Here is a 22,688-nt window from a genome sequence, read left to right as displayed (position 1 = left end):
TGCAGTAAGCCAAGGTAAATTGCTAGCTAGCATTTAAACATAAAAAAAACAATCAATCATAATCACTAGTTAACTACACATGGTTGATATTACTAGATATTATCTAGCATATCCTGCGTTGCATGTAATCTGACTGAGCATACAAGCATCTGACTGAACGGTGGTAGGCAGAAGCAGGCGCGTAAACATTCGTTCAAACAGCACTTTCGTGCGTTTTGACAGCAGCTCTTCGTTGTGCATCAAGCATTGCGTTTATGACTTCAAGCATATCAACTCCCGAGATGAGGCTGGTGTAACCGAAGTGAAATGGCTGGCTAGTTAGCGCGCGCTAATGGTCGTTGTGTTGCTGGTTCGAGCCCAGGGAGGAGCGAGGAGAGGGACGGAAGCTATACTGTTACACTGGCAATACCAAAGTGCCTATAAGAACATCCAATAGTCAAAGGTTAATGAAATACAAATGGTATAGAGGGAAATATTCCTATAATAACTACAACTTAAAACTTCTTACCTGGGAATATTGAAGACTCATGTTAAAAGGGACCACCAGTTTTCATATGTTCTCATGTTCTGAGCAAGGAACTGAAACATTAGCTTTCTTACATGGCACATATTGCACTTTTACTTTGTTCTCCAACACTTTGTTTTTTCATTATTTAAACCAAATTGAACATGTTTCATTATTTATTTGAGGCTAAATTGATTTTATTGATGTATTATATTAAGTTAAAATAAGTGTTCATTCAGTATTGTTGTAATTGCCATTATTACAAATACATTTTTTTATTATAAATCGGCCGATTTAATCGGTATTGGCTTTTTTGGTCCTCCAATAATCGGTATCGGCGTTGAAAAATCATAATCGGTCGACCTCTAGTATAAATGGTATATATCAAAATAGATGGTATGATTTTTGCCTTGCGGGGTCTGCTGTGGTGTGTGTCAAGCTGCTGCTTATAACTTAACTTATCGTAACTAAGAAATCTAACGTGTCAAATTAATTATATCCAGCTCAGGGATATGCATTTGGTTTGCTAAGTGTCTAGATGTCCAGATCAAGCTTCGTGGTTACAGCAGAGACATTCAATCCCCTCCTGGATCAAGATCCAGGTATTTTATTTATAGCGCCCCCTTGTGTGCACATTCGATAATACCGTATACCCTGGTATGGAACAGAAACGGTATGGACATCTGGATGTCGCCCAACCCTAGGCAGAGGGACTTTGCACATATTGCTTGTTGCTGTAGCAAGAGACCAAATCACATTTTATTCGTCACATGTGTCGAATACAACAGGTGTAGACTTTACCGTGAAATGCTTACTTACAAGCCCTTAACCAACAATGCAGTTTTAAGAAAAATAAGAGTTAAGAAAGTATAAACTGAAGTAAGGAAAGAAAAGAAAAGCGTAACAATAACGAGGCTATATTCCGAGTCAATGTACAGGTTAGTTGAGGTAATATGTACACCAGCAGTGCAGAGTGGCGCTGGAGCCTGGAGGCTTTGCAGAACAGGGCCCCCAGAACAGAAAATGGGTGTTGCTCTGTTGCAGGCCAGATAACCTGGACCACACACTATATATGGATCTCAGAGTATAAGCAGATGGGACACAGAGAGCCTACTAGTTTGCAGTGCAACAACACAAGATAGTGAGTGACATGATCTTCTCACAAAATGTTATTATAATTTGACAGGAAATATGCAACACCATTTTGAGACATGATTCTGCTTGTTTGCACCTACTTAAAGGGAGCCCATCTTCCAACTCTATTCTATTATTCAGGTTTTCCACCCTGCAAATGAAATAATAATTACCATACAATCCCACCCTGGTCAGTCACACACACAGGAAGCTGCTTCACCAATTATCCTGCTGCAGAGACTCAATTAGATCCAGATTGAAATATACTGTATCTGATGCAGTGGTAATGATTTCTAATGAACATTCATGGCCATACTGTGTTTGTCCGCCCAGACTTGTCAGAGTGATTCGGACGGATCTGGAGCAGCTGAGTGAAAGAGAGCAACGAGGGGTTGACCTGAGCTCTGCTGTTTGTTGATCTGGGAGGGAGCAGGGAGCCACTCTAGAGAAGGTGATAACATGGTAAATGAGTTAAAACACTACTGTACCAGGACGGTGATACAGTCTGATCCACAGGCCAGGCCACTGTGATAATAAGTCCATAAATAGGGTCAAGAGTGTAACCCTGACCACATGACATGAGAGATCTCTGGCCCTACTGTAAAACTCCTGGCCCTAATCCTCAACTGCCCCATTGGGAACACTGGGGCTCACATTCATTCTGTGGCTTCAGCTCGCCTTATAAACAAAATAAAACATCACACAACACATTACACACTACTCTACCACAACATATCTACAATCCAGAATCCATAATACAGCAGTATAACAATGTTAGTGTACCTGTGTGTAGAGTGTATGCTAGCCTGCGTGTGTGTGCCTCAGTGTCTCTCTTCACAGTCCGCGCTGTTCCATAAGGTGTAGTTTTATCCAGTGGTTTTGTTCACATTTTACTGGTTGCATGAGTTACTTGATGTGGAATAGAGTTCCATGTAGCCATGGCTCTATGTAGTACTGTGCTTCTCCCATAGTCTGTTTGGGACTTGTGGACTGTGAAGAGCTCTGGTGGCATGTCTTGTGGGGTGTCCGAGTTGTGTGCTAGTCGTTTGAACAGAAAGCTCAGTTCTTTCAACATGTCAGTACCTCTCACAAAGACCGGTAGTGATGCAGACAATCTCTCCTCAACTTTGAGCTTAGAGGGATTGAGATGCATGTTATTGAAGTTAACTCTCGTGTACATTTAAGGCCTAGCTGTGCTGCTCTGTTCTGGGCCAACTATAATTTGCCTCTGTCCCTCTTTGTGGCACTGGACCATATGACTGGGCAGTAGTTCAGGTGGGACAAAACTAATTTGTTTTGTTGATAACAATGTCAAGAAAGCAAAGCAGCGCTTTATTACGGACAGACCTCTCCCCATCTTAGCTACTGTTGCATCAATATGTTTTGACCATGACAGCTTTACAATACAGGGACTTACCAAGCAGTTTGATCTCAACTTACTCAATTTCCACATTATTCATTACAATATTTATTTTTGAGGTTTAGTGGATGATTTGTCCCAAATACAATGCTTTTAGTTTTTAAACTAGTCCAAAATATTTAACTTCTTGCCACCGATTCTAAAACTGACTGCAGCTCTTCTGTTGCAGTGATTTCACTTGCTGTGGTAGCTGACGTGTATAGTGTTGTGGCATTGGCACACACAGACTTAACCCAGTGCCGGTGGCAGGACATTAGTAAAGCTTGACAAAAGGGGCCTAGCCAGGGTCCGACAAAGGTCTGTGTTGATTCTGGTGGCTCCCCGTTAGCGCAGTGACAATCCTGGTTCCCAGAGACCATCCATCTGTTGGTCGGGGACCCGTGGCGGGTTCCATGTCGTTGATCTATTATCCCAGGCGTACGGGAGCGTTTGCCACTCACGACGGCAGATGAGAGCTGTGTGTTTGACCCCTGAAAGGTTGAATTTTGACGGCTAGGGGTTTACCCTCGACTGTGATTATGACGATACAGTCGGCGCGTGTGTCTTCTTCGAGAGGGTTGTATATGTCTAAGTCGCATGCGTTTGAGGGTTGGTTTATCCTTTTCAGAGTTCTTTGGTAGACATTTTGTTGTTGCTTTAGCTTTTCCAACAGGGCCTTTCTTTTTCCACATTGCAGATTTATATGGCTGCCATCTCGGCGTGTCCTGATTGACGGCACTACTCTCGTGGCAGAGCGTGAGAACACCGTTTCCAGGTTATTGCTGGAACCTGTGGGTTTATGCCGTGGACAATAGACTCTGGTCAATGCTATGCAGAACGTGTGTGCACCTTTCACTAAGTCACCACCAGATGTCCAGTTGTTTTGGACTTGTGGTTCCTTGTCCGAGCTCTGACATTTCAGGCTCGCAAGGTAAGTGTTGTTCTTGGATCCATGGGGTCTCTGGACTTGGGCTGCAGTGGCAACGGGTCAGTGTGCATAGCCAAGTTGCAGCAGGTTCTGGTTCCCTGTATGGTGCTCTGACAATTCAAGTGTCATGAGGCTCTGACCCCATTTTGGAGCCTGTGTGCTTGGGCTGCCGTGGGCCTCCTATCTTGGTACCCTCTTAGCCGTCTGGCAGCATGATTGTATGTCCCCATAGTATGTTACACAGAGTGACTGACTGAAAGGGGACGTGAATATAACTACTGTTCCCTGAAGGAGGGAACGCGGTATGACATTTTTAGGACCGCGCCGTCAGGGGTTTGAGCTCGTTCAGGTGAATATGATCAGTCGTTGACTCCCTATAGTGTGTCCGGAACCAAATTCACCATTAATTTTCTGTTTACAAGGTTCACTCAAACATTGTTTTAAGCGTTGTTTTACTATTGGCAGTTACAGATGATTTTGGGATTGTATATCGATTTGCTCTCCTAAAATATGCCATCTGATTTTATTTGTTTTAATCTCTGAATTGTTTCATCTAACTTTTCACCGCCAGTTCCTGATATCAGGACATAGAAACTACAATCTGTTTCCTGAACTGGCCTAGTGTGCATGTGCACCCAGCTGGCACACACACAAACATGTCTACCATTTTCCCTGGCTAAACTAGCTGGCTAGCTGAACTATGCTAGTTTTTGTCCTCATTGCCAAACTTGATAAATACTGTACCCTCAACTTCAAAGCTCATGCTAGCTATACAATCATGTAACAAAAAAATGAGCTGGAAAGAAACATACATTTCTGTATTGTTTTGTTGTATAGTTGTGACTGGTTCCAGACTGATATCATTGCTACTTAAAGCGGATCCAAATTCAGTTTTAAGATCCACCGGTGTCATTGGCTGGACATTTCTGACTGGTCTTGGAACTGTGACAATGGGTAGCATCTCCCCTCTTGGCTCAATGGGATATGTAGTGGTTTTTCCAACACAGCCAGATATGTACACACTCTTGTACCCATAACCTTTTTTCAACTGACTATCATATTTGTTGATTTAAATCAGACTTTATTGATATGAGTAATCCAGGAATGTCACAAGTTAACTTGTGAAGGGAAAAAAGCAACTGTACAGATCCCAATGGTAAAATGATTTCCGGACATGAAGAGTCCGCGGAGCTAGTTCTCCTCGCCAATCTGTACCTCGTTCCTTTCTTAACTGTACGTTTTCCTTTTTCTGAACCTCTCTGTTTTATGAAACTGTCCATATTTCCTTTCGCTCCTCAGGGCTGTGACTGAACACTAGGTCAAATGAATCTGAACTTTAACTCAACATTAGATTTCAATGATTCTTCTGATTAACGAGGTTATTAACAGTGGCCTCTGAGCTCTGGTCATTCACTCCTCTCTCTCTTTCCTTCTCTCCCCCTCTCTCTGTCATGCCCTAAGCCACAGAGCAGACAGCACAGGAAATACAGTGAGCCATACAGCCATCTCATTTTCAATTTGGCTGGTTTTATTGGCCTAACAAAAAAATACTCCTGTCCTGGTGCCAACGTGTACGCAACAATATGTCTTGAAACTTTTCCGTTTCCTTTCTGTATCTGCCTGACTGTCACTCTCTCTCTCTCTCTCTCTCTCTCATTGTCACATGACAGTTCTCCCAAACAGAGGATCTGTTATTTGTACATCGTCCTCCCTCCCCCACAGCCACTTCTTCTTGTGCCCACTACAATGGAGAGAGAATGAGAAGAGGTGCTCCAAGCAGAACATGAGAATGGAGACGTGCACAAAGAACAATAACACCACACTCAGAGGTATTCTTTTTCTGTGTGTGTGTGTGTGTGTGTGTGTGTGTGTTGGCACGGCTTGCCGGCTTGTCAGGCTGATGTAGTGTTTAAACTGGGACAAGAGAAAGCAGTGAGGTACATGGGTTTGCTGTTGGCTAGTGTAAATATTATGGTGATTTGGCTCAGGAGTTGTCCTTTTGTGTCAGAGAGACAGAATGCAGGGTTTCTTAGTTTCAGCCCTGGTCCCACCGCTGACTCTGTCCCTGTCACTGTCATCATGGCTGACGAAAGGCCCCAGAGACCGGGCCTTAAACCATACTCTGAGGCACTCCATTCGCTCCATTCCCTTTCCAGGATAGGCGGGCCCGCCCAGCCAGTTTTTCAGGCTCCATGGTGGCTGAAAGCTCCTGGCACAGCTGTGCATTTGAGAAGGTTCACACACACTACTGAGCGTGTGTCTCTTTGAACATGGCATTTTACAACACACACACAGAGAGCATTACTCTACCTGCAGGTCTGTGAGTAGTGGAACTGAGGGGATATGTGTACAAGCGCACTTGCATAAACACGTGCACATAAGCTTCACTAATCAAATCACATTTTATTTGTCACATATGCCGAATACAACAGGTGTAGACCTTACCGTGAAATGTTTACTTACAAGCCCTTAACCACCAATGCAGTTCAAGAAATAGAGTTAAGAAAATATTTACTAAATAAACTAAAGTAAACAATGTAATATGAAAGTAAGAAAATTACAACAATAACGAGGCTAAAAACAGGGAGCTTGTGTGCACGTGTTTATGCAAGCTTGCTTGTTCATGTACACATACCCCTCAGCTCCACTACTCACAGACCTGCAGGTAGACTGAGACTGTGTGTGTGGTAAAACACTAGAATGTGGCTTGTAGCTTTTTGTTGATCCTTGAGCAAAAAGCATGATGTAAGCAGGTGTACAGTAGTTGTAGACCTTTGGTATAATGCCGCGAGAGGCCTAATGGCAGAATACTGGAAGTGGGTTTGCAACCTGCATATTTGTTAGGCCTAACTATCTCTGCCCTTGCAACGTGTGTGTGTGTGTGTATTGATATCATCATATGTGTGTGTGAGTGCTGGATCTGGCTGGTGTCAGGGTCTTAGCTGGCAGCGTAAGCTTGTCCCATTGACACCCTTCCACATCTGTTCCTATCTGACAGGCCTGCATTGTCCACATCCCCTCTGAAAACTCAACACTCTGCTCTACTAACACACAGCCCAAACACTATTGACCTGGCTAGGATGGCACATCGAGGACAGTGAGGTTCCTAACTAGACATCCATTCATTGGAACTGGAATTTTCACACACTTATGGCATACGATTCAGGAAGAGAGCTAGAGGTTTTCGTTCTCTCTCTCTCTTACCTCACACCCGTCTGCACGCTTAAGAAATGTGCCCAGCCAGACTCCATGGTCTGAGCCATAATTGAGTTGCTCCAGCTCAGACACGAACATGCAGGTCTCAGTGCCTGAGCAACCTGGCCTGCAGTGATAAGGGACTATCTGAGGTGGGCCTCGCCACCAGGCCACAGGTGACTCTGTTGGCTACCAACCCATCCTCTGTAGTCAGGCAGAATTGGGCTGCTGCCAATGAGAGAGCTGTTTGTGTGTTACTCTAGCCCCCCCTCGAAGAATCCCTCTCACTCTCTGGACCTTTAACAAAGACCTGTGTAAGCTCCCCTCAACCTCAGAAGATGAATGCTATTTAGCCAAGAAAGCTGTGAAAGACACACACACATACATACATACATACATACATACATACATACATACATACATACATACATACATACATACATACATACATACATACATACATACACACACACACACACACACACACACACACACACACACACACACACACAAACACGTATGCAAACAAAATACGCTCACACTATTCAGTCTGCACACACACTCCTCTCTGCACACCTGGTGCTTTGTGCAGTGGTCAGACAGCTGGCTGGAGGAAGGCTGGGTCTGAAGTAAACAATGTCCTCCTGTCAGCTTCAAATGAGGGGCGGGACACAGAGGAGGAGTGTCAACAGCCTTTTGATGCTCTGGACCATTTCTCTCTACTCATCTATTCTCTGGCCTCCCATTACTCTCTCTCCTTTTTCCTCTACCTCTCTCCAACCTGTTTCTCTCTCTCTTTTTTCCTCTACCTCTCTCCAACCTGTTTCTCTCTCTCTTTTTTCCTCTACCTCTCTCCAACCTGTTTCTCTCTCTCTTTTTTCCTCTACCTCTCTCCAACACACGGAAAGAGAGAGGGACACAGAGAGAGGGACAGCAACGGGGGGGAGGGGGACAGGCACACAGAGAGGGGGACACACACACACACACACACACACACACACACACACAGAGGGAGAGAGAGAGACACGCACACAGAGAGGGAGAGAGCCACAGAGCGAGAGACCAGTATCTCTGTGTCTCTATTTGACTGGCTGTTGATTTCTAGGTGTTGGTGGTGGCTGATGCTGCCATGCTGTGTCTCTGACAGTGTTTTCCTTTATGCCTGTGACAATAGTGTGTGTGTTCCTGACAGTCTGTCTGTGACAGTATATTGCCCGTGACTGACAGTCTGATACTCTGTGCCTGTGACATTGTGCGTGTGACTGACACCCCTTCTCCTCAGTGACGGGCTCAGAGGTTGGGATTGTGTAGCTTTCTCCCAGTCATCATTAAAATACAATGCCTGTGTCAACCAATGTAATTATCTGTCAACAGCTGCTATGGACTCTAACTTTCTCTCTTTCCACTCTCTCCTCCCACCCACCTCCACCACTCTCTCCTCTATCTGTCTCTAGGTGAGAGTGCGATGAGGAGAGGAGCCAGAGAGTGAGGCGATGGGCTGCACCTCTGCTAAGCAGGTGTCGGCCGTGCCCAGCGACGAGGAGGGCCGGGGCAAGGCCTACAGCAACGGAGACCTCTTCACCGGTCAGTACACAGTATCATAAAGTACACCATCTACATTCCAGCCGCACCTGTAGCCGTCTCTATATACACCTGCCTGTCTAATCTCTCTCCACTCCATGCCAGCTGCTGACCAGGCTTCCTTTACCTGTAGAACATCGTCCCCATCTGTAGCATGTCCCGTATAAATAAAATTACACATCTGTAGCATGTCCCGTATAAATAAAATTACACATCTGTAGCATGTCCCGTAGAAATAAAATTACACATCTGTAGCATGTCCCGTAGAAATAGAATTACACATCTGTAGCATGTCCCGTAGAAATAGAATTACACATCTGTAGCATGTCCCGTAGAAATAGAATTACACATCTGTAGCATGTCCCGTAGAAATAGAATTACACATCTGTAGCATGTCCCGTATAAATAGAATTACACATCTGTAGCATGTCCCGTAGAAATAAAATTACACATCTGTAGCATGTCCCGTATAAATAAAATTACACATCTGTAGCATGTCCCGTAGAAATAAAATTACACATCTGTAGCATGTCCCGTATAAATAAAATTACACATCTGTAGCATGTCCCGTATAAATAAAATTACACATCTGTAGCATGTCCCGTAGAAATAAAATTACACATCTGTAGCATGTCCACTCCACACACACTGGCCTGTTGGCTATGTTATCTGTATTACCGCTCCTCTAGTCTCGCTCTATACCCAATCTCTATTCTACAAGGGCAGCTTGACTATTCCACCTTTTTTAGTCTGATGTTTTTAAATGAGTACATCAGGCTATATATTTTATTAATGAATGCCAAGTTGCTGACACGGGCAGTGCAGATTTCAGAAAACGTCAATATGTGTCATGTTACCCATTCTATTTCTCTTCCTCCCTCCTACCCTGTGTGAATACTACTTGGTGCAGTAGCCTCTAGGATGGCTGAGTGGTTTTGGTGTTCTGTCCTCTTAGTACTTCATGTTTTAGAGCTTGGACATGGAGAGAGAGAGAGGGTTAAGAAAGTGTATCTAGTTAACAGCATCAATTCTAGCTGCTTGCTGGGCCGGTTGGGTGCTGTGGATAGGATTAGAGAGATGGGATGAGGGATTAGAGACAGATTAAGAATTAGGAGCAACACGCTGGAATACCCACACCGGAAATGGCAGATGACAAGCCACAGGCGGCATCGGTCTGTTCTCCCTCTCTATCACTATATTCCTCCCTCCCTAGCTCTCTATCACTCTTTCCCTCCCTCTATCACTCTCTCTACGCCCTCCCTCTCTCTGTTGGACCCATAGTTATTGGTCTGACCTTTGTGCCTCTCTCTCTCCTTTTGACTTTATTTCTGACCCTCCCCTATCACTCTGTCCCTCCCTCTATTAGTCACTCCTCTTTTTCTTTTAAGGAATGGCTGCATCGTGACACTTGATTGGAGGAGGAAGGGAAATATTCCTTGAGAGAGGAAGATGACGTGGATGAAAGATTCTCTTCTTCCCTTCTTGATTCATCTATCTCCTCCTCCCTTTCCTCTCCAGGGCCTCACTTTCTTGTCTTCCTTCCTTCCTCTCCCTCTCCGTATTAAAACATCTCCCTTCTTCTCCATGTCCTCCCCGGCTGTTCAACGACTCCCTCTTCCTCTCCCCCTCCCTTTCCTTCCTCTCTCCCTTATCGCAGCATTGGCTCACGGCTCCCTGCCCTCCATCCATCGATACCTTACTCGCACAACAGGAAAGGCTGAGCTCCTTTACACAAACACTGGAGGAATGAGACAAAATGGCAACACTTTCTGATTAATTGTGTTGCCTTACTTGTTTGTTTTAGCACATCACTTGTTGTCTTGTTGCAGTTTTCCGATTTGATTTGTAGTTGGCCAGACTGTTGTGAGTGGGTGTGTTGGTTGTATTGTAGTTTATATATAGTCGCTATGGGGCTATTGTTGAATGGACATTCAGAACTGCGAATGCAATATGAAGCCTCACGCAGCTCACTACATGATGTAATTCAGGACGTATCTAACCGATTTTACACTGAACAAAAATATAAACGCAACAATTTCAAAGATTTTACTGAGTTAGAGTTCATATAATGAAAGCACTGAACTTTAAATCAACTAATTAGGTCCTAATCTATGGATTTCACATGACTGGGAATACAGATATGCATCTGATGGTCACAGATAGTGTATTCAGATCCCTTCCTCCACATTTTGTTACGTTACAACCTTATTCTAAAACTGATTAAATACATTTGTTTTCTTCATCAATCTACACACAATACCCCATACAGTGAAATTAGGTTTTTAGTCATGTTTTCTATTTTATTACAAATAAAATACCCCTTAATGACGAAATGATAACAGAAATACCTTATTTACATAAGTATTCAGACCCTTTGCTAGGAGACTAGAAATTGAGATCAGGTTCATCCTCTTTCCATTGATCATCATTGAGTTGTTTCTACACCTTGATTGGAGTCCTCCTGTGGTAAATTCCATTGATTGGACATGATTTGGAAAGGCACACCCAGTTGACAGTGCATTTCAGAACACAAACCAAGCCATGAGGTCAAAGGAATTGTCCGTAGAGCTCCGAGATAGGATTGTGTTGAGGCACAGATCTGGGGAAGTGTACCAAAACATTTCTGCAACATTGAATGTCCCCAAGAACACATTTGCCTCTCATTCTTAAATGGAAGAAGTTTGGAACCTCCAAAACTCTTCCTAGAGCTGGCTGCCCGGTCAAACTGAGCAATTGGGGGAGAAGGGCCTTGGTCAAGGAGGTGACCAAGAACCCGATGGTCACTTTGACAGAGCTAAGGAGTTCCTCTGTGGAGATGGTTGTCCTTCTGGAAGGACAACCATCTCTGCAGCACACCACAAATCAGGCCTTTATGGTAGAGTGGCCAGACAGAAGCCACTCCTCAGTAAAAGGCACATGACGGCCCACTTGGAATTTTCCAAAAGGCACCTAAAATACTCTGACCATGAGAAACAAGATTCTCTGGTCTGATGAAACCAAGATTGAACTCTTTGGCCTGAATTCCCAGTGTCAAGTCTGGAGGAAACCTGGCACCATCCCTATGGTGAAGCATGGTGGTGGCAGTATCATGCTGTGGGGATGTTTTTCAGCGGTAGGGACTGGAAGACTAGTCAGGATTGAGGATAAGATGAACGGAGCAAAGTAAAGAGATTCTTGATGAAAACCTGCTCAGGACCTCAGACTGGGGTGAAGGTTCACCTTTTAACAGGACAACGACCCTGAGCACACAGCCAAAACGACACAGGAGTCTCTGAATGTCCTTCAGTGGCCCAGTCAGAACCCAGACTTGAACCCGATCTAACATCTCTGGAGACCTGAAAATAGCTGTGCTGCAACACGCCCCATCCAACCTGACAGAGTTTGAGAGGATCTGCAGAGAAGGTGTGACGAGCTTGTAGCGTCATACCCAAGAAGACTCGAGGCTGTAATCGATGCCAAAGGTGCTTCAACGCAGTACATTTTTATTATACATTTGCAAAAATGTCTTAACCTGTTTTTGCTTTGTCATTATGGGGTATTGTGTGTAGATTGATGAGGGGGGAAACGATTTAATCCATTTTAGAATAAGGCTGTAACTTAACAAATTGTGGAAAAAGTTAAAGGGTCTGAATACTGTACGAAGGCACGCTACCTTAAAAGGTGTGTGCATAAAAAAAGTCTGTATCTGGTGACCACAATTTGCCCCATGCAGCACAACACATCTCCTTCGCATAGAGTTGATCAGGCTGTTGATTGTTGCCTGTGGAATTTTGTTCCACTCCTTCCACTTTCAATGGCTAGGCGAAGTTGCTGGATATTGGCGGGAACTGGAACATGCTGTTGTACTCGTCGCTTCAGAGCTATCTGGCCGGTACAGTTGAAATCGGGATTCATCCGTGAAGAACACACTTCTCCAGCGTGCCAGTGGCCATTGAAGGTGAGCATTTGCCCACTGAAGTCGGTTACAACGTCAAACTGCAGACAGGTCAATACCCTGGTGAGGACAACGGGCGTGCAGATGAGTTTCTGACAGTTTGTGCCGAAATTCTTCTGTTTTGCAAACCCACAATTTCATCAGATGTCTGGGTCGCTGATCTCAGATGATCCAGCAGGTGAAGAAGCCAGATGAGGAGGTCCTTGGCTGGCGTGGTTACATGTGGTCTGCGGTTGAGGCCAGTTGATTGTACTGCGAAATTCTCTAAAATAATGTTAGGGGCAGCTTATGGTAGAGAAATGTACATTTAATTGTCTGGTGGACATTCCCTACAGTCAGCATGCCAATTGCACGCTCCCTCAACTTGAGACATCGTGGCATTGTGTTGTGTGACACAACGGCACATTTTATAGTCGACTTTTATTGTCCCCAGCACAAGGTGCACCTGTGTCATAATCATGCTGTTTAATCAGCTTCTTGATATGCCACACCTGTCAGGTAGATGGATTATCTTAGCAAAGAAGAAATGCTCACTAACAGGGACGGAAACAAATGTGTGCAAGTTTTGAGCTAAATGATAAGCTTTTGTGGGTATGGAAAATCTCTGGCATCGTTTATTTCAGCCCATGAAACATGGGACCAACAATTTACATGTTGCGTTTACATTTTTGTTCAGTATAGATTACGTGTGCATAAGAAACATCCTCTTTAGACTTGAGCTGTAAGTAATATGAGAGTAATAGTCTCCCCTAGTATGAGATCACATTTCCCCTTTCATTTTGAAACGGCTAGGAAAATAGTGGAATATAGTGTTGTTACCTGGCCAGGCAGGCTTGCAGGGCAGTAATAATGACTCCTGGTCTGACATAGTATATTGGTAGGGAACCAACCCAGGCAGTAGAGAATGACCAATAGTTTTTTTTTTTTTAGGGTCAATGGCCGATATTCAATATCATTAAATTGGAAAATGTTGGTGACAGGTTGAAGGAGGATTTTTAAGCCTTGAGACAATTGAGACATGGCTTGTGTCTGTGCCAGGCAGATGGTTAATGGGCAAGACAAAATATTTAAGTGCCTTTGAACAGGGTATGGTAGTAGGAGCCAGACGCACTGGTTTGAGTGTCAAGAACTGCAACGATGCTGGGTTGTTCACGCTCAACAGTTTTCTGTGTATATCAATGGTCCACCAACCAAAGGGAATCCAGCCATCTAGAACAGTGGGAAGCATTGGAGTCAACATGGTTCAGCATCCCTGTGGAGCGTTTTCGACACCTTGAAGTCCGTGCTCCGACGAATATAGGCTGTTCTGAGGGCAGAAGGGGGTGCAACTCAATATTAGCAAGGTGCTCCTACTGTTTTGTACACTCTTGTGTATATTAGTGTACTGATCAACAACATTTGCATAGAAGCATCACTCCAACATGTCACAACTGTATGGAAGGACATCGTATAGGCACAGTTAGTTTGACAATCTAAATGAACATCTATTCAGTGCAAGTGGGTCCAATGTCATGATTTGTGATCACAAATCCTTATTTTCAGTCATCTGTGATCTGGAAAAAGTAGCAGCCAGGACAATTCAAAACGACTCATCTAGCCAGCTTGCTAGCACATCAGATGAAAGGGTTAGTTATCAGTAATCTTTGCTAACAGGTCACAGCTTTCTGCTTAGCTAGCTAGCCTGCTTATTGCATGCATGTCCAGGCACGTCAGCGCGAGCCTTATTATTAGTGGATTAAACTAAACTGATACTTGCAACAGGAGTTCGATTTTAGTCAGTCTGTTAATCCGTTTCTCAGTACTGCACCTTTCTATTGGAGAATGTGCTAGCTTGCTGCTGCTGCTGGTTTTCCCCTCATCAAATCAAAGTGTATTTGTTGCCTGCGCTGAATACAACACCTTACAGTGAAATGCTGACTTACAGGCCATAACCAACAGTGCAATTTTTAAGTTAAAAATAGGTATTAGGTGAACAATGTAAGTAAAGAAATAAAGGCAGTGAAAAATAACAGCAGCGGGGCTATAATACAGGAGGGGGGCTATAATACAGGAGGGGGGCTATAATACAGGAGGGGGGCTATAATACAGGAGGGGGGCTATAATACAGGCACCGGTTAGTCAGGCTGATTGTGGTAGTATGTACATGTCGATATGGTTAAAGTGACTATGCATATATGATAAACAGAGAGCAGCAGTAGTGTAAAAGAGGGGTGGGGGTGGGCGGGACAAAATGCAAATAGTCCGGGTAGCCATTTGATTACCTGTTCAGGAGTCTTATGGCTTGGGGGTAAAAGCTGTTGAGTAGCCTTTTGGTCCTAGACCCAGATAGACATTCCACGGCATTGTGCAGTGCTCGTGGCTCAGGCGGTGAGTGGTGACTGGCATAGCAGCAGTTTTGCTATGTAGATGGACGATCGAGAAAGGCTGTTAGACAAGAAAAGGCCAATAGCGTCCCGATATATCGGCTCGGACGATAATCGGTCGTTCTCTATCAGACAGGGCAGGGTTAGTGTAAATGTCATGCCTGCTTCAGTCCTATGGAGACAGTTTGAGCTGGGAGGGAGCCTGACCAGGCAGGGGGCTCTGACTGGCAGACTGCAGAAAGGAGAGAGTGACAGCCTGCCCTGACCACTCAGCCTGACAGGGAATGGACACACACTCATGCACAAACTGACACACACTAGTTCCAACTGACACAAAGCCACTCAGTCAGCTCTTAAAGGTCGACACAGAGCTCCAGCTCCTAATGAGAAAGATGTCCACATTAGAGAATCAGTTTTTCTCAAAATAGAATCGCTTTCTCTGTCATTGTCCCTAAAATGGCCCTATCATCATCAAGACGAAGCAAGCAGCCCTGTCGCCTCTGTTTCACCCTGTCGTCTGTCACAGTCAGTGCCAGTGGAGACGCACACTCACTGATACACATCCACTCCAATATGGACAAATGTAGGCAACCTGGTCCCAGATCTCTGTGCTTTAGCCAACTGCCTGTTGTTGTTATTGTCATGCCATACAAGGACATACCTGGACAGATCTGGGACCAGGCTAAAAGAAGACGGATGGGAATAGATAAAAACATTATCCATACAATATAGTCATTTTCCTTCGTCCTTATAGGTTCATTCTTAATGTATTCATGTGCCTTTAATGTCTGCTCAGTGTTAGCCGTTTTTTCTCCTGTTACCTGTCTCTGTTACTAAGCCACAGTGACTGATGGTTGATTCACTGTGTGTTGTTTGAGGTAGTGTGTGTAGGCGTGTTCAGGCGGGCTGCTTTGCTCTGGCATGTTTACATTCCCCAGGCAGGCAGCAGAAGAGAAAACGGTGTGTTCTTTATCCTCCCTCTCTCTCTCCATCCCCCGTCTCTCCTCATAGTTAGTCCTGTCTGCCCTCTAGGGTGTCTGATCTGATGTTGATGTCTTTCACACACTGATGACGCACAGTGTGACACACACACACACACAGGTGATACAGGTGTCAGGGAGGATGCTGCGTCTGAGGGACTGAAGCACAGAGACAGACGACGAGAGGATGGAGTGAGTGAGACCGTGTGAGGAGAGAGCGATGAATAGAGTGTGTGGGACGGTGAGAGGATAAGGAGTAGAACAGCATACAGGCTGCAGAGACAATTCAAATAGACTGACTGCACATCCCACCCTCCCACTCCTTCCTATCAGTCATATGAGTCTATTTCAGAGAAAGGGCCAAATACACAGAATCCAGCTGATAATACAGGGTGTGTGTGGATATCTCCTCAGGAATATAGTTACCTGTTTTTCTGTCCACTGTTGGGTGGGGTTTCTCTGTGTGTATATGCAGTGCCACTCGTATGCAGGAGTAGTTTTATTTATCTAACTGTTCTCTCTGGTTTTTCTCTCTCCATACAGACGAGTACAAGATGAAAGGAGTGGAGGAGGTGAAGTACATGCGTGGAGAGGAGGACCGGGTGAACGCACGCAACCAGGAGAACCTGGTGAGAGAGGAGACACACACGCAGTCTGACTGTTCATCAACACACAGAAAACACAGTCCTCTTTGACATTCTATCAACACATGCAAACAGACAGTGTTTGTGCTAAATGCACATGTCCACAGAAGCCCCCCCCCCACCCAACACACACAGCCATGGTGCCTCCCGAGCAGGTAGAGACAACGTGTTGGAATGTGGCAGCACTAAAGGCTGTTTTAACCCTTTCCTTCATGGCCTATATTTTGTGAGCAATAGCTAAGATGTATTCTTTCCTACAAACACTGTAAAATAACCAGGAAAAAGTGCACACCCTTTTGGATGAGGTAACGATTGAAGGAAAGGAATCAAAACTCGAGAGGAATGAAACTCCTACCCTACTGTTGATTGTCATTTCAGTGTCTCTTTATTCCACCAGTGTTGTGAATGTGCTGCCGTCGTCATAGTCGCATTAGTTTCGACATATGCGACAGCTGGCTTAAAACATGCAGCAGAACAAATGTCATTTTCAGAAGTGACTTTTACTATTTTTAGAAAGCTTAACGGGAACTACTCACAGGGGACTGTTTCTCACAGACGCACATTTTAATCCTGCAGAGTCAAAGTGCGCACACACCAACAAATAGATTTATTTGTGACGCTGCATATCCATGAAGTGCCTGTAGTGAGCATACGCAGTAGCAGAGTGATCTGAAGGCTGTGGAGTGGGCAGCTCCTAGTTTAAAACATGCTAAACCCTTGGCATGCCATGCTCCTCCAAAGCACAGCCAGCACCTCTAAAGATCCAGGCTGGTGAGGAGGTTTTTCCCCTGGTCAGTCCCTTTTAGCATCCCAGCCAGCGTCTGTGTCCAGGCAAGAGCAGGGCAGACCAGGCTCTCATGCACGAGATCTACATGGCAGCCTGTCTCTTCCCAGCACCCGGGGTAGGTCAGCCTGTCTCTTCCCAGCACCCGGGGTAGGGCAGCCTGTCTCTTCCCAGCACCCGGGGTAGGGCAGCCTGTCTCTTCCCAGCACCCGGGGTAGGGCAAGCCTGTCTCTTCCCTAACCATAATGACACACAACACAGCAGGGTACGGATGTTTCCAACTTTAGGGCCCTGGCTGGTGGGTCAGGTAGATTCTATCCCCCCATGCCTACTACATGGGCAGATTGGGGTTCGGGGGGCTCTGTGTGCAGTGTCGTGGGTCAGAACTATGAGCTGATCTGTGTGTTTCAGGAGAAGACCTCTTTACAGTACAGGGGGAAACCGCACAAAGAAGGCTCTGGAGCCAACGCCAACAGGACAAAGTGAGTAATAACATGTTTGTTTGTGACAGTGAGTGTAATAATAAAATGTGTGTAATACCACTGAGTATGTGTGCACATGTTATCAGCTAGTCATTGGTGTTACTGCGCTTTTTATATGTATTCCTAAATGGTTTCAGGCAGTGTGATTAAATCAGTGTGTTATCACTAGTGGAGCTGAGTGGCTAGTGTCTTTTTTGTTTCCAGACATGTATTGTGGCTCTGTTTCTGTTTGGTGACATTGTGAGTGGATTAGCATGGGTGCTGGAGCTGTATTTAGTTTGCGTTTGGATTATAGACCTTTGTTGGGAGTACTCCATAAAATGATTATTCAAATTCCTCCACAACCACGAAGGCTCTTGCCGAAGCGGGGGTTTAGAACTGTGTGTTGGTGTGTGTGTGTGTGTGGGGGGTGTAATGGAAAATTCTAGTGGTGTGTTTGTTGCCTCCTGTTTCCTCCCCCTCTAACTTCCTCCTTCATTTTCTTTCTCCCTCCCTCGCTCTCACTTTCTCTCCCTCCCTCGCTCTCACTTTCTCTCCCTCCCTCGCTCTCACTTTCCCTCCCTCCCTCGCTCTCACTTTCCCTCCCTCCCTCGTTCTCACTTTCCCTCCCTCCCTCGTTCTCACTTTCCCTCCCTCGTTCTCACTTTCTCTCCCTCCCTCGTTCTCACTTTCTCTCCCTCCCTCGCTCTCACTTTCTCTCCCTCCCTCGCTCTCACTTTCTCTCCCTCCCTCGCTCTCACTTTCTCTCCCTCCCTCGCTCTCACTTTCTCTCCCTCCCTCGCTCTCACTTTCTCTCCCTCCCTCGCTCTCACTTTCTCTCCCTCCCTCGCTCTCACTTTCTCTCCCTCCCTCGCTCTCACTTTCTCTCCTTCCCTCGCTCTCACTTTCTCTCCTTCCCTCGCTCTCACTTTCTCTCCCTCCCTCGCTCTCACTTTCTCTCCCTCCCTCGCTCTCAGTATCCACACATCAGAGAGCCAGCAGGAGTTCTTCAGGATGTTGGATGAGAAGATTGAGAAGGTGAGGGGGGGGGGGACCAGCCAGCCAGCCAGCCAGCAGGACCTGAACCTTTTAAAGAGACTGTCTCCTGTGAGATTGGGGGCTGCTAAAAGCCAACTCTGACAGGCAGGAAATACTTCAAATTGAGATGCATTCAGATTAGGACTTTAAAAGACTACTTTAGTCCTATCAACTCACCCCTTATCTAACTTCTCCATTTATCCTACGGAGATGCTATCTGTCCTGCCTCTCATCACTCTCTTCTGTCTCATCTCTCTCATCTGTGGTGTGCCCACAGGGACAAGACTACTGTTCAGAGGAAGAAGAGGCAGAGGATGGGACATAGCAAACAAGGCCTGACTCAACCCCCAACAGAGAGCCTCCCAGAGTGTGTGCGAGTGCATGTTCGTCTGAATCAGTGTGTGTATGTTTGTTCCACTGCCTTTGTATGTGATTCTGTATGTGTCTGTGAGCATGTAGGTTTTTTGTGTGTGAAAGCGAGATGGATAGCTATTCTCAAAGACTGTTGCCCCCCTCTTGGCTGTCGTCCCATTGGGCCCCTGAGTGGATTACTGGAGGGAGAGACGAACGAGGAGACATACAGACAGACATGTGGACTCACTGCCCTGCAGGACTATGGAGAGACGCACATGGAGACGGACATGCAAACCGACATGTGGACTCACTGCCCTGCAGGACTATGGAGGGACCCTCCCCTCTACCCCAACTACCACCCCAGTGAACTGTACTGTGGTCCCTGGTCCAGCTTTGTGTATACCACCCCATGACTACAACATGGAGAAGGAGGACGAACAGAGGAAGAATGAGCATTATGGGAGTCTGGGAGACACCCTCCTGGTTTCCATCCTCCATGGCCCTGACTATTGTGCTTTGCTTGTGAGGAGCAGAGATGTGGATAGAGAAAGAGAGGTGCTGGGGAGGGGGAGGCACTTCCTTAACCCCCATCAGACAACGGAGGCTCGCTGCTGCAGTGGGCCAGAGGACCTGCGAGAGGGTAGGGGGAGGGGAGGGGGAGTAAAGAAAAACCTAGATATTTTAATAAGAGAAAGAAGAGTCAGTGAGTGGCTTATTTTGAAACTCTGAGCTCCTGCCTTTTTGAAGGACTTTTTTATTATGTTGATCCAGTTCATTATTTTTAGTTTTTTTTAATGTTTTTTTGTTTGTTTTGTTTTTGGCTTCTATCCTAGTGCATCACCTCCTGCAGGCTACAGCTCTATAGGTCAGAGTTCCTGTGTCACTACATAACCTGTCCTCTTAAATATACCCTCAACGCTAATATACCAGACCCTGGCTATGTGAAACACACTCAACTTCATATGCATAGATGCAGACACAGAAGTGCACACTCGTACATATAGACACACGCTCATACAGACACACGCTCATACAGACAGACCAATGCAGATAGACTCGTGTGTGTGTATATATATATATATATATATATATATATATATATATATATATATATATATATATATATATATATATATATATACACACAGTGCCTTGCGAAAGTATTCGGCCCCCTTGAACTTTGCGATCTTTTGCCACATTTCAGGCTTCAAACATAAAGACATAAAATTGTATTTTTTTGTGAAGAATCAACAACAAGTGGGACACAATCATGAAGTGGAACGACATTTATTGGATATTTCAAACTTTTTTAACAAAACAAAAATTGAAAAATTGGGCGTGCAAAATTATTCAGCCCCCTTAAGTTAATACTTTGTAGCGCCACCTTTTGCTGCGATTACAGCTGTAAGTCGCTTGGGGTATGTCTCTATCAGTTTTGCACATCGAGAGACTGATTTTTTTTTTTTTCCCATTCCTCCTTGCAAAACAGCTCGAGCTCAGTGAGGTTGGATGGAGAGCATTTGTGAACAGCAGTTTTCAGTTCTTTCCACAGATTCTCGATTGGATTCAGGTCTGGACTTTGACTTAGCCATTCTAACACCTGGATATGTTTATTTTTGAACCATTCCATTGTAGATTTTGCTTTATGTTTTGAATCATTGTCTTGTTGGAAGACAAATCTCTGTCCCAGTCTCAGGTCTTTTGCAGACTCCATCAGGTTTTCTTCCAGAATGGTCCTGTATTTGGCTCCATCCATCTTCCCATCAATTTTAACCATCTTCCCTGTCCCTGCTGAAGAAAAGCAGGCCCAAACCATGATGCTGCCACCACCATGTTTGACAGTGGGGATGGTGTGTTGCTTTTACGCCAAACATAACGTTTTGCATTGTTGCCAAAAAGTTCAATTTTGGTTTCATCTGACCAGAGCACCTTCTTCCACATGTTTGGTGTGTCTCCCAGATGGCTTGTGGCAAACTTTAAACAACACTTTTTATGGATATCTTTAAGAAATGGCTTTCTTCTTGCCACTCTTCCATAAAGGCCAGATTTGTGCAATATACGACTGATTGTTGTCCTATGGACAGAGTCTCCCACCTCAGCTGTAGAGTGATCATGGGCCTCTTGGCTGCATCTCTGATCAGTCTTCTCCTTGTATGAGCTGAAAGTTTAGAGGGACGGCCAGGTCTTGGTAGATTTGCAGTGGTCTGATACTCCTTCCATTTCAATATTATCGCTTGCACAGTGCTCCTTGGGATGTTTAAAGCTTGGGAAATATTTTTGTTTCCAAATCCGGCTTTAAACTTCTTCACAACAGCATCTCGGACCTGCCTGGTGTGTTCCTTGTTCTTCATGATGCTCTCTGCGCTTTTAACGGACCTCTGAGACTATCACAGTGCAGGTGCATTTATACGGAGACTTGATTACACACAGGTGGATTGTATTTACCATCATTAGTCATTTAGGTCAACATTGGATCATTCAGAGATCCTCACTGAACTTCTGGAGAGAGTTTGCTGCACTGAAAGTAAAGGGGCTGAATAATTTTGCACGCCCAATTTTTCAGTTTTTGATTTGTTAAAAAAATTTGAAATATCCAATAAATGTCGTTCCACTTCATGATTGTGTCCCACTTGTTGATTCTTCACAAAAAAAATACAGTTTTATATCTTTATGTTTGAAGCCTGAAATGTGGCAAAAGGTCGCAAAGTTCAAGGGGGCCGAATACTTTCGCAAGGCACTGTGTGTGTGTGTGATATATATGCCATTGTATTCCTGTCATTCTTTAGCCATGTGTTATGTTAATAGGCTGTGATGTTTTGGGTGAATGTTGGAAGCAGCAGCTATGGTTTTCTGCTGCTGGACTTATTCATGTGCACTTGTAGTGTTTATTACTCTCTCCTCTGCATTGGTAGCCCAGCCTCCACTTCTCTTCAACTCAGCAGTATTGACGCTTACTGGCAGCGTGGAGTCACCCTCTGTTGACACACACACACACACCGCCTTTTCATGGAGTGAGAAGTGAGATTTAAAGGAAAAGAGGTGTGGTTGCCTGGGAGACACAGCCCTCAACGTTATTCTGTCATCATTACTCGATCGTTCCTTTTTCATTTGATTCATTACTTTTAGTTTTTCTATTAAAAATAAAAACACAGGAGCTGTTCATCTGCTGTGTGTATCTATCAGTGGTGGAAAAAGTACCCAATTGTGAAACTTGACTAAAAGTAAAGATACCTTAATAGAAAATGACTCACTTAAAAGTGAGTCACCCAGTAAATTACTACTTGAGTAAAAGTATTTGGTTTTTAAACATACTTAGGTATCAAAAGTAAAAGTATGAATAATTAACTTATATTAACTTAACTTATATTAAGCAACCCAGACCGCACAG

General features: G+C 44.8%; 1 protein-coding gene across 3 annotated transcripts in view; it reads left to right on the top strand.

The window, feature by feature from the left end:
- zgc:92140 (DUF4612 domain-containing protein) overlaps window positions 1-20,298 on the top strand; it is a 29,764-nt gene extending 9,466 nt beyond the window's left edge. Inside the window, exons 2-7 of one of the 3 annotated variants that reach the window (XM_021603924.2) lie at window positions 5,637-5,795; window positions 8,616-8,745; window positions 16,563-16,648; window positions 17,859-17,929; window positions 18,886-18,946; window positions 19,224-20,298. In XM_021603924.2, the coding sequence (XP_021459599.1) occupies window positions 8,655-8,745; window positions 16,563-16,648; window positions 17,859-17,929; window positions 18,886-18,946; window positions 19,224-19,271 (357 nt within the window). In that variant the 5' untranslated portion in view covers window positions 5,637-5,795; window positions 8,616-8,654 and the 3' untranslated portion in view covers window positions 19,272-20,298. The remainder of the gene's footprint in view (window positions 1-5,636; window positions 5,796-8,615; window positions 8,746-16,562; window positions 16,649-17,858; window positions 17,930-18,885; window positions 18,947-19,223) is intronic. The other 2 variants (XM_021603925.2, XM_021603927.2) reach the window with 2 other exon arrangements.
- The last annotated feature ends 2,390 nt before the right edge of the window (window positions 20,299-22,688 follow it).

This window comes from Oncorhynchus mykiss, chromosome 5 (assembly GCF_013265735.2).
Source record: "Oncorhynchus mykiss isolate Arlee chromosome 5, USDA_OmykA_1.1, whole genome shotgun sequence".
Lineage (NCBI taxonomy): Eukaryota > Metazoa > Chordata > Actinopteri > Salmoniformes > Salmonidae > Oncorhynchus > Oncorhynchus mykiss.
The sequence above is the reverse complement of the archived record's forward strand: the minus strand, read 5'-3'. Positions and strand labels throughout refer to the sequence as shown.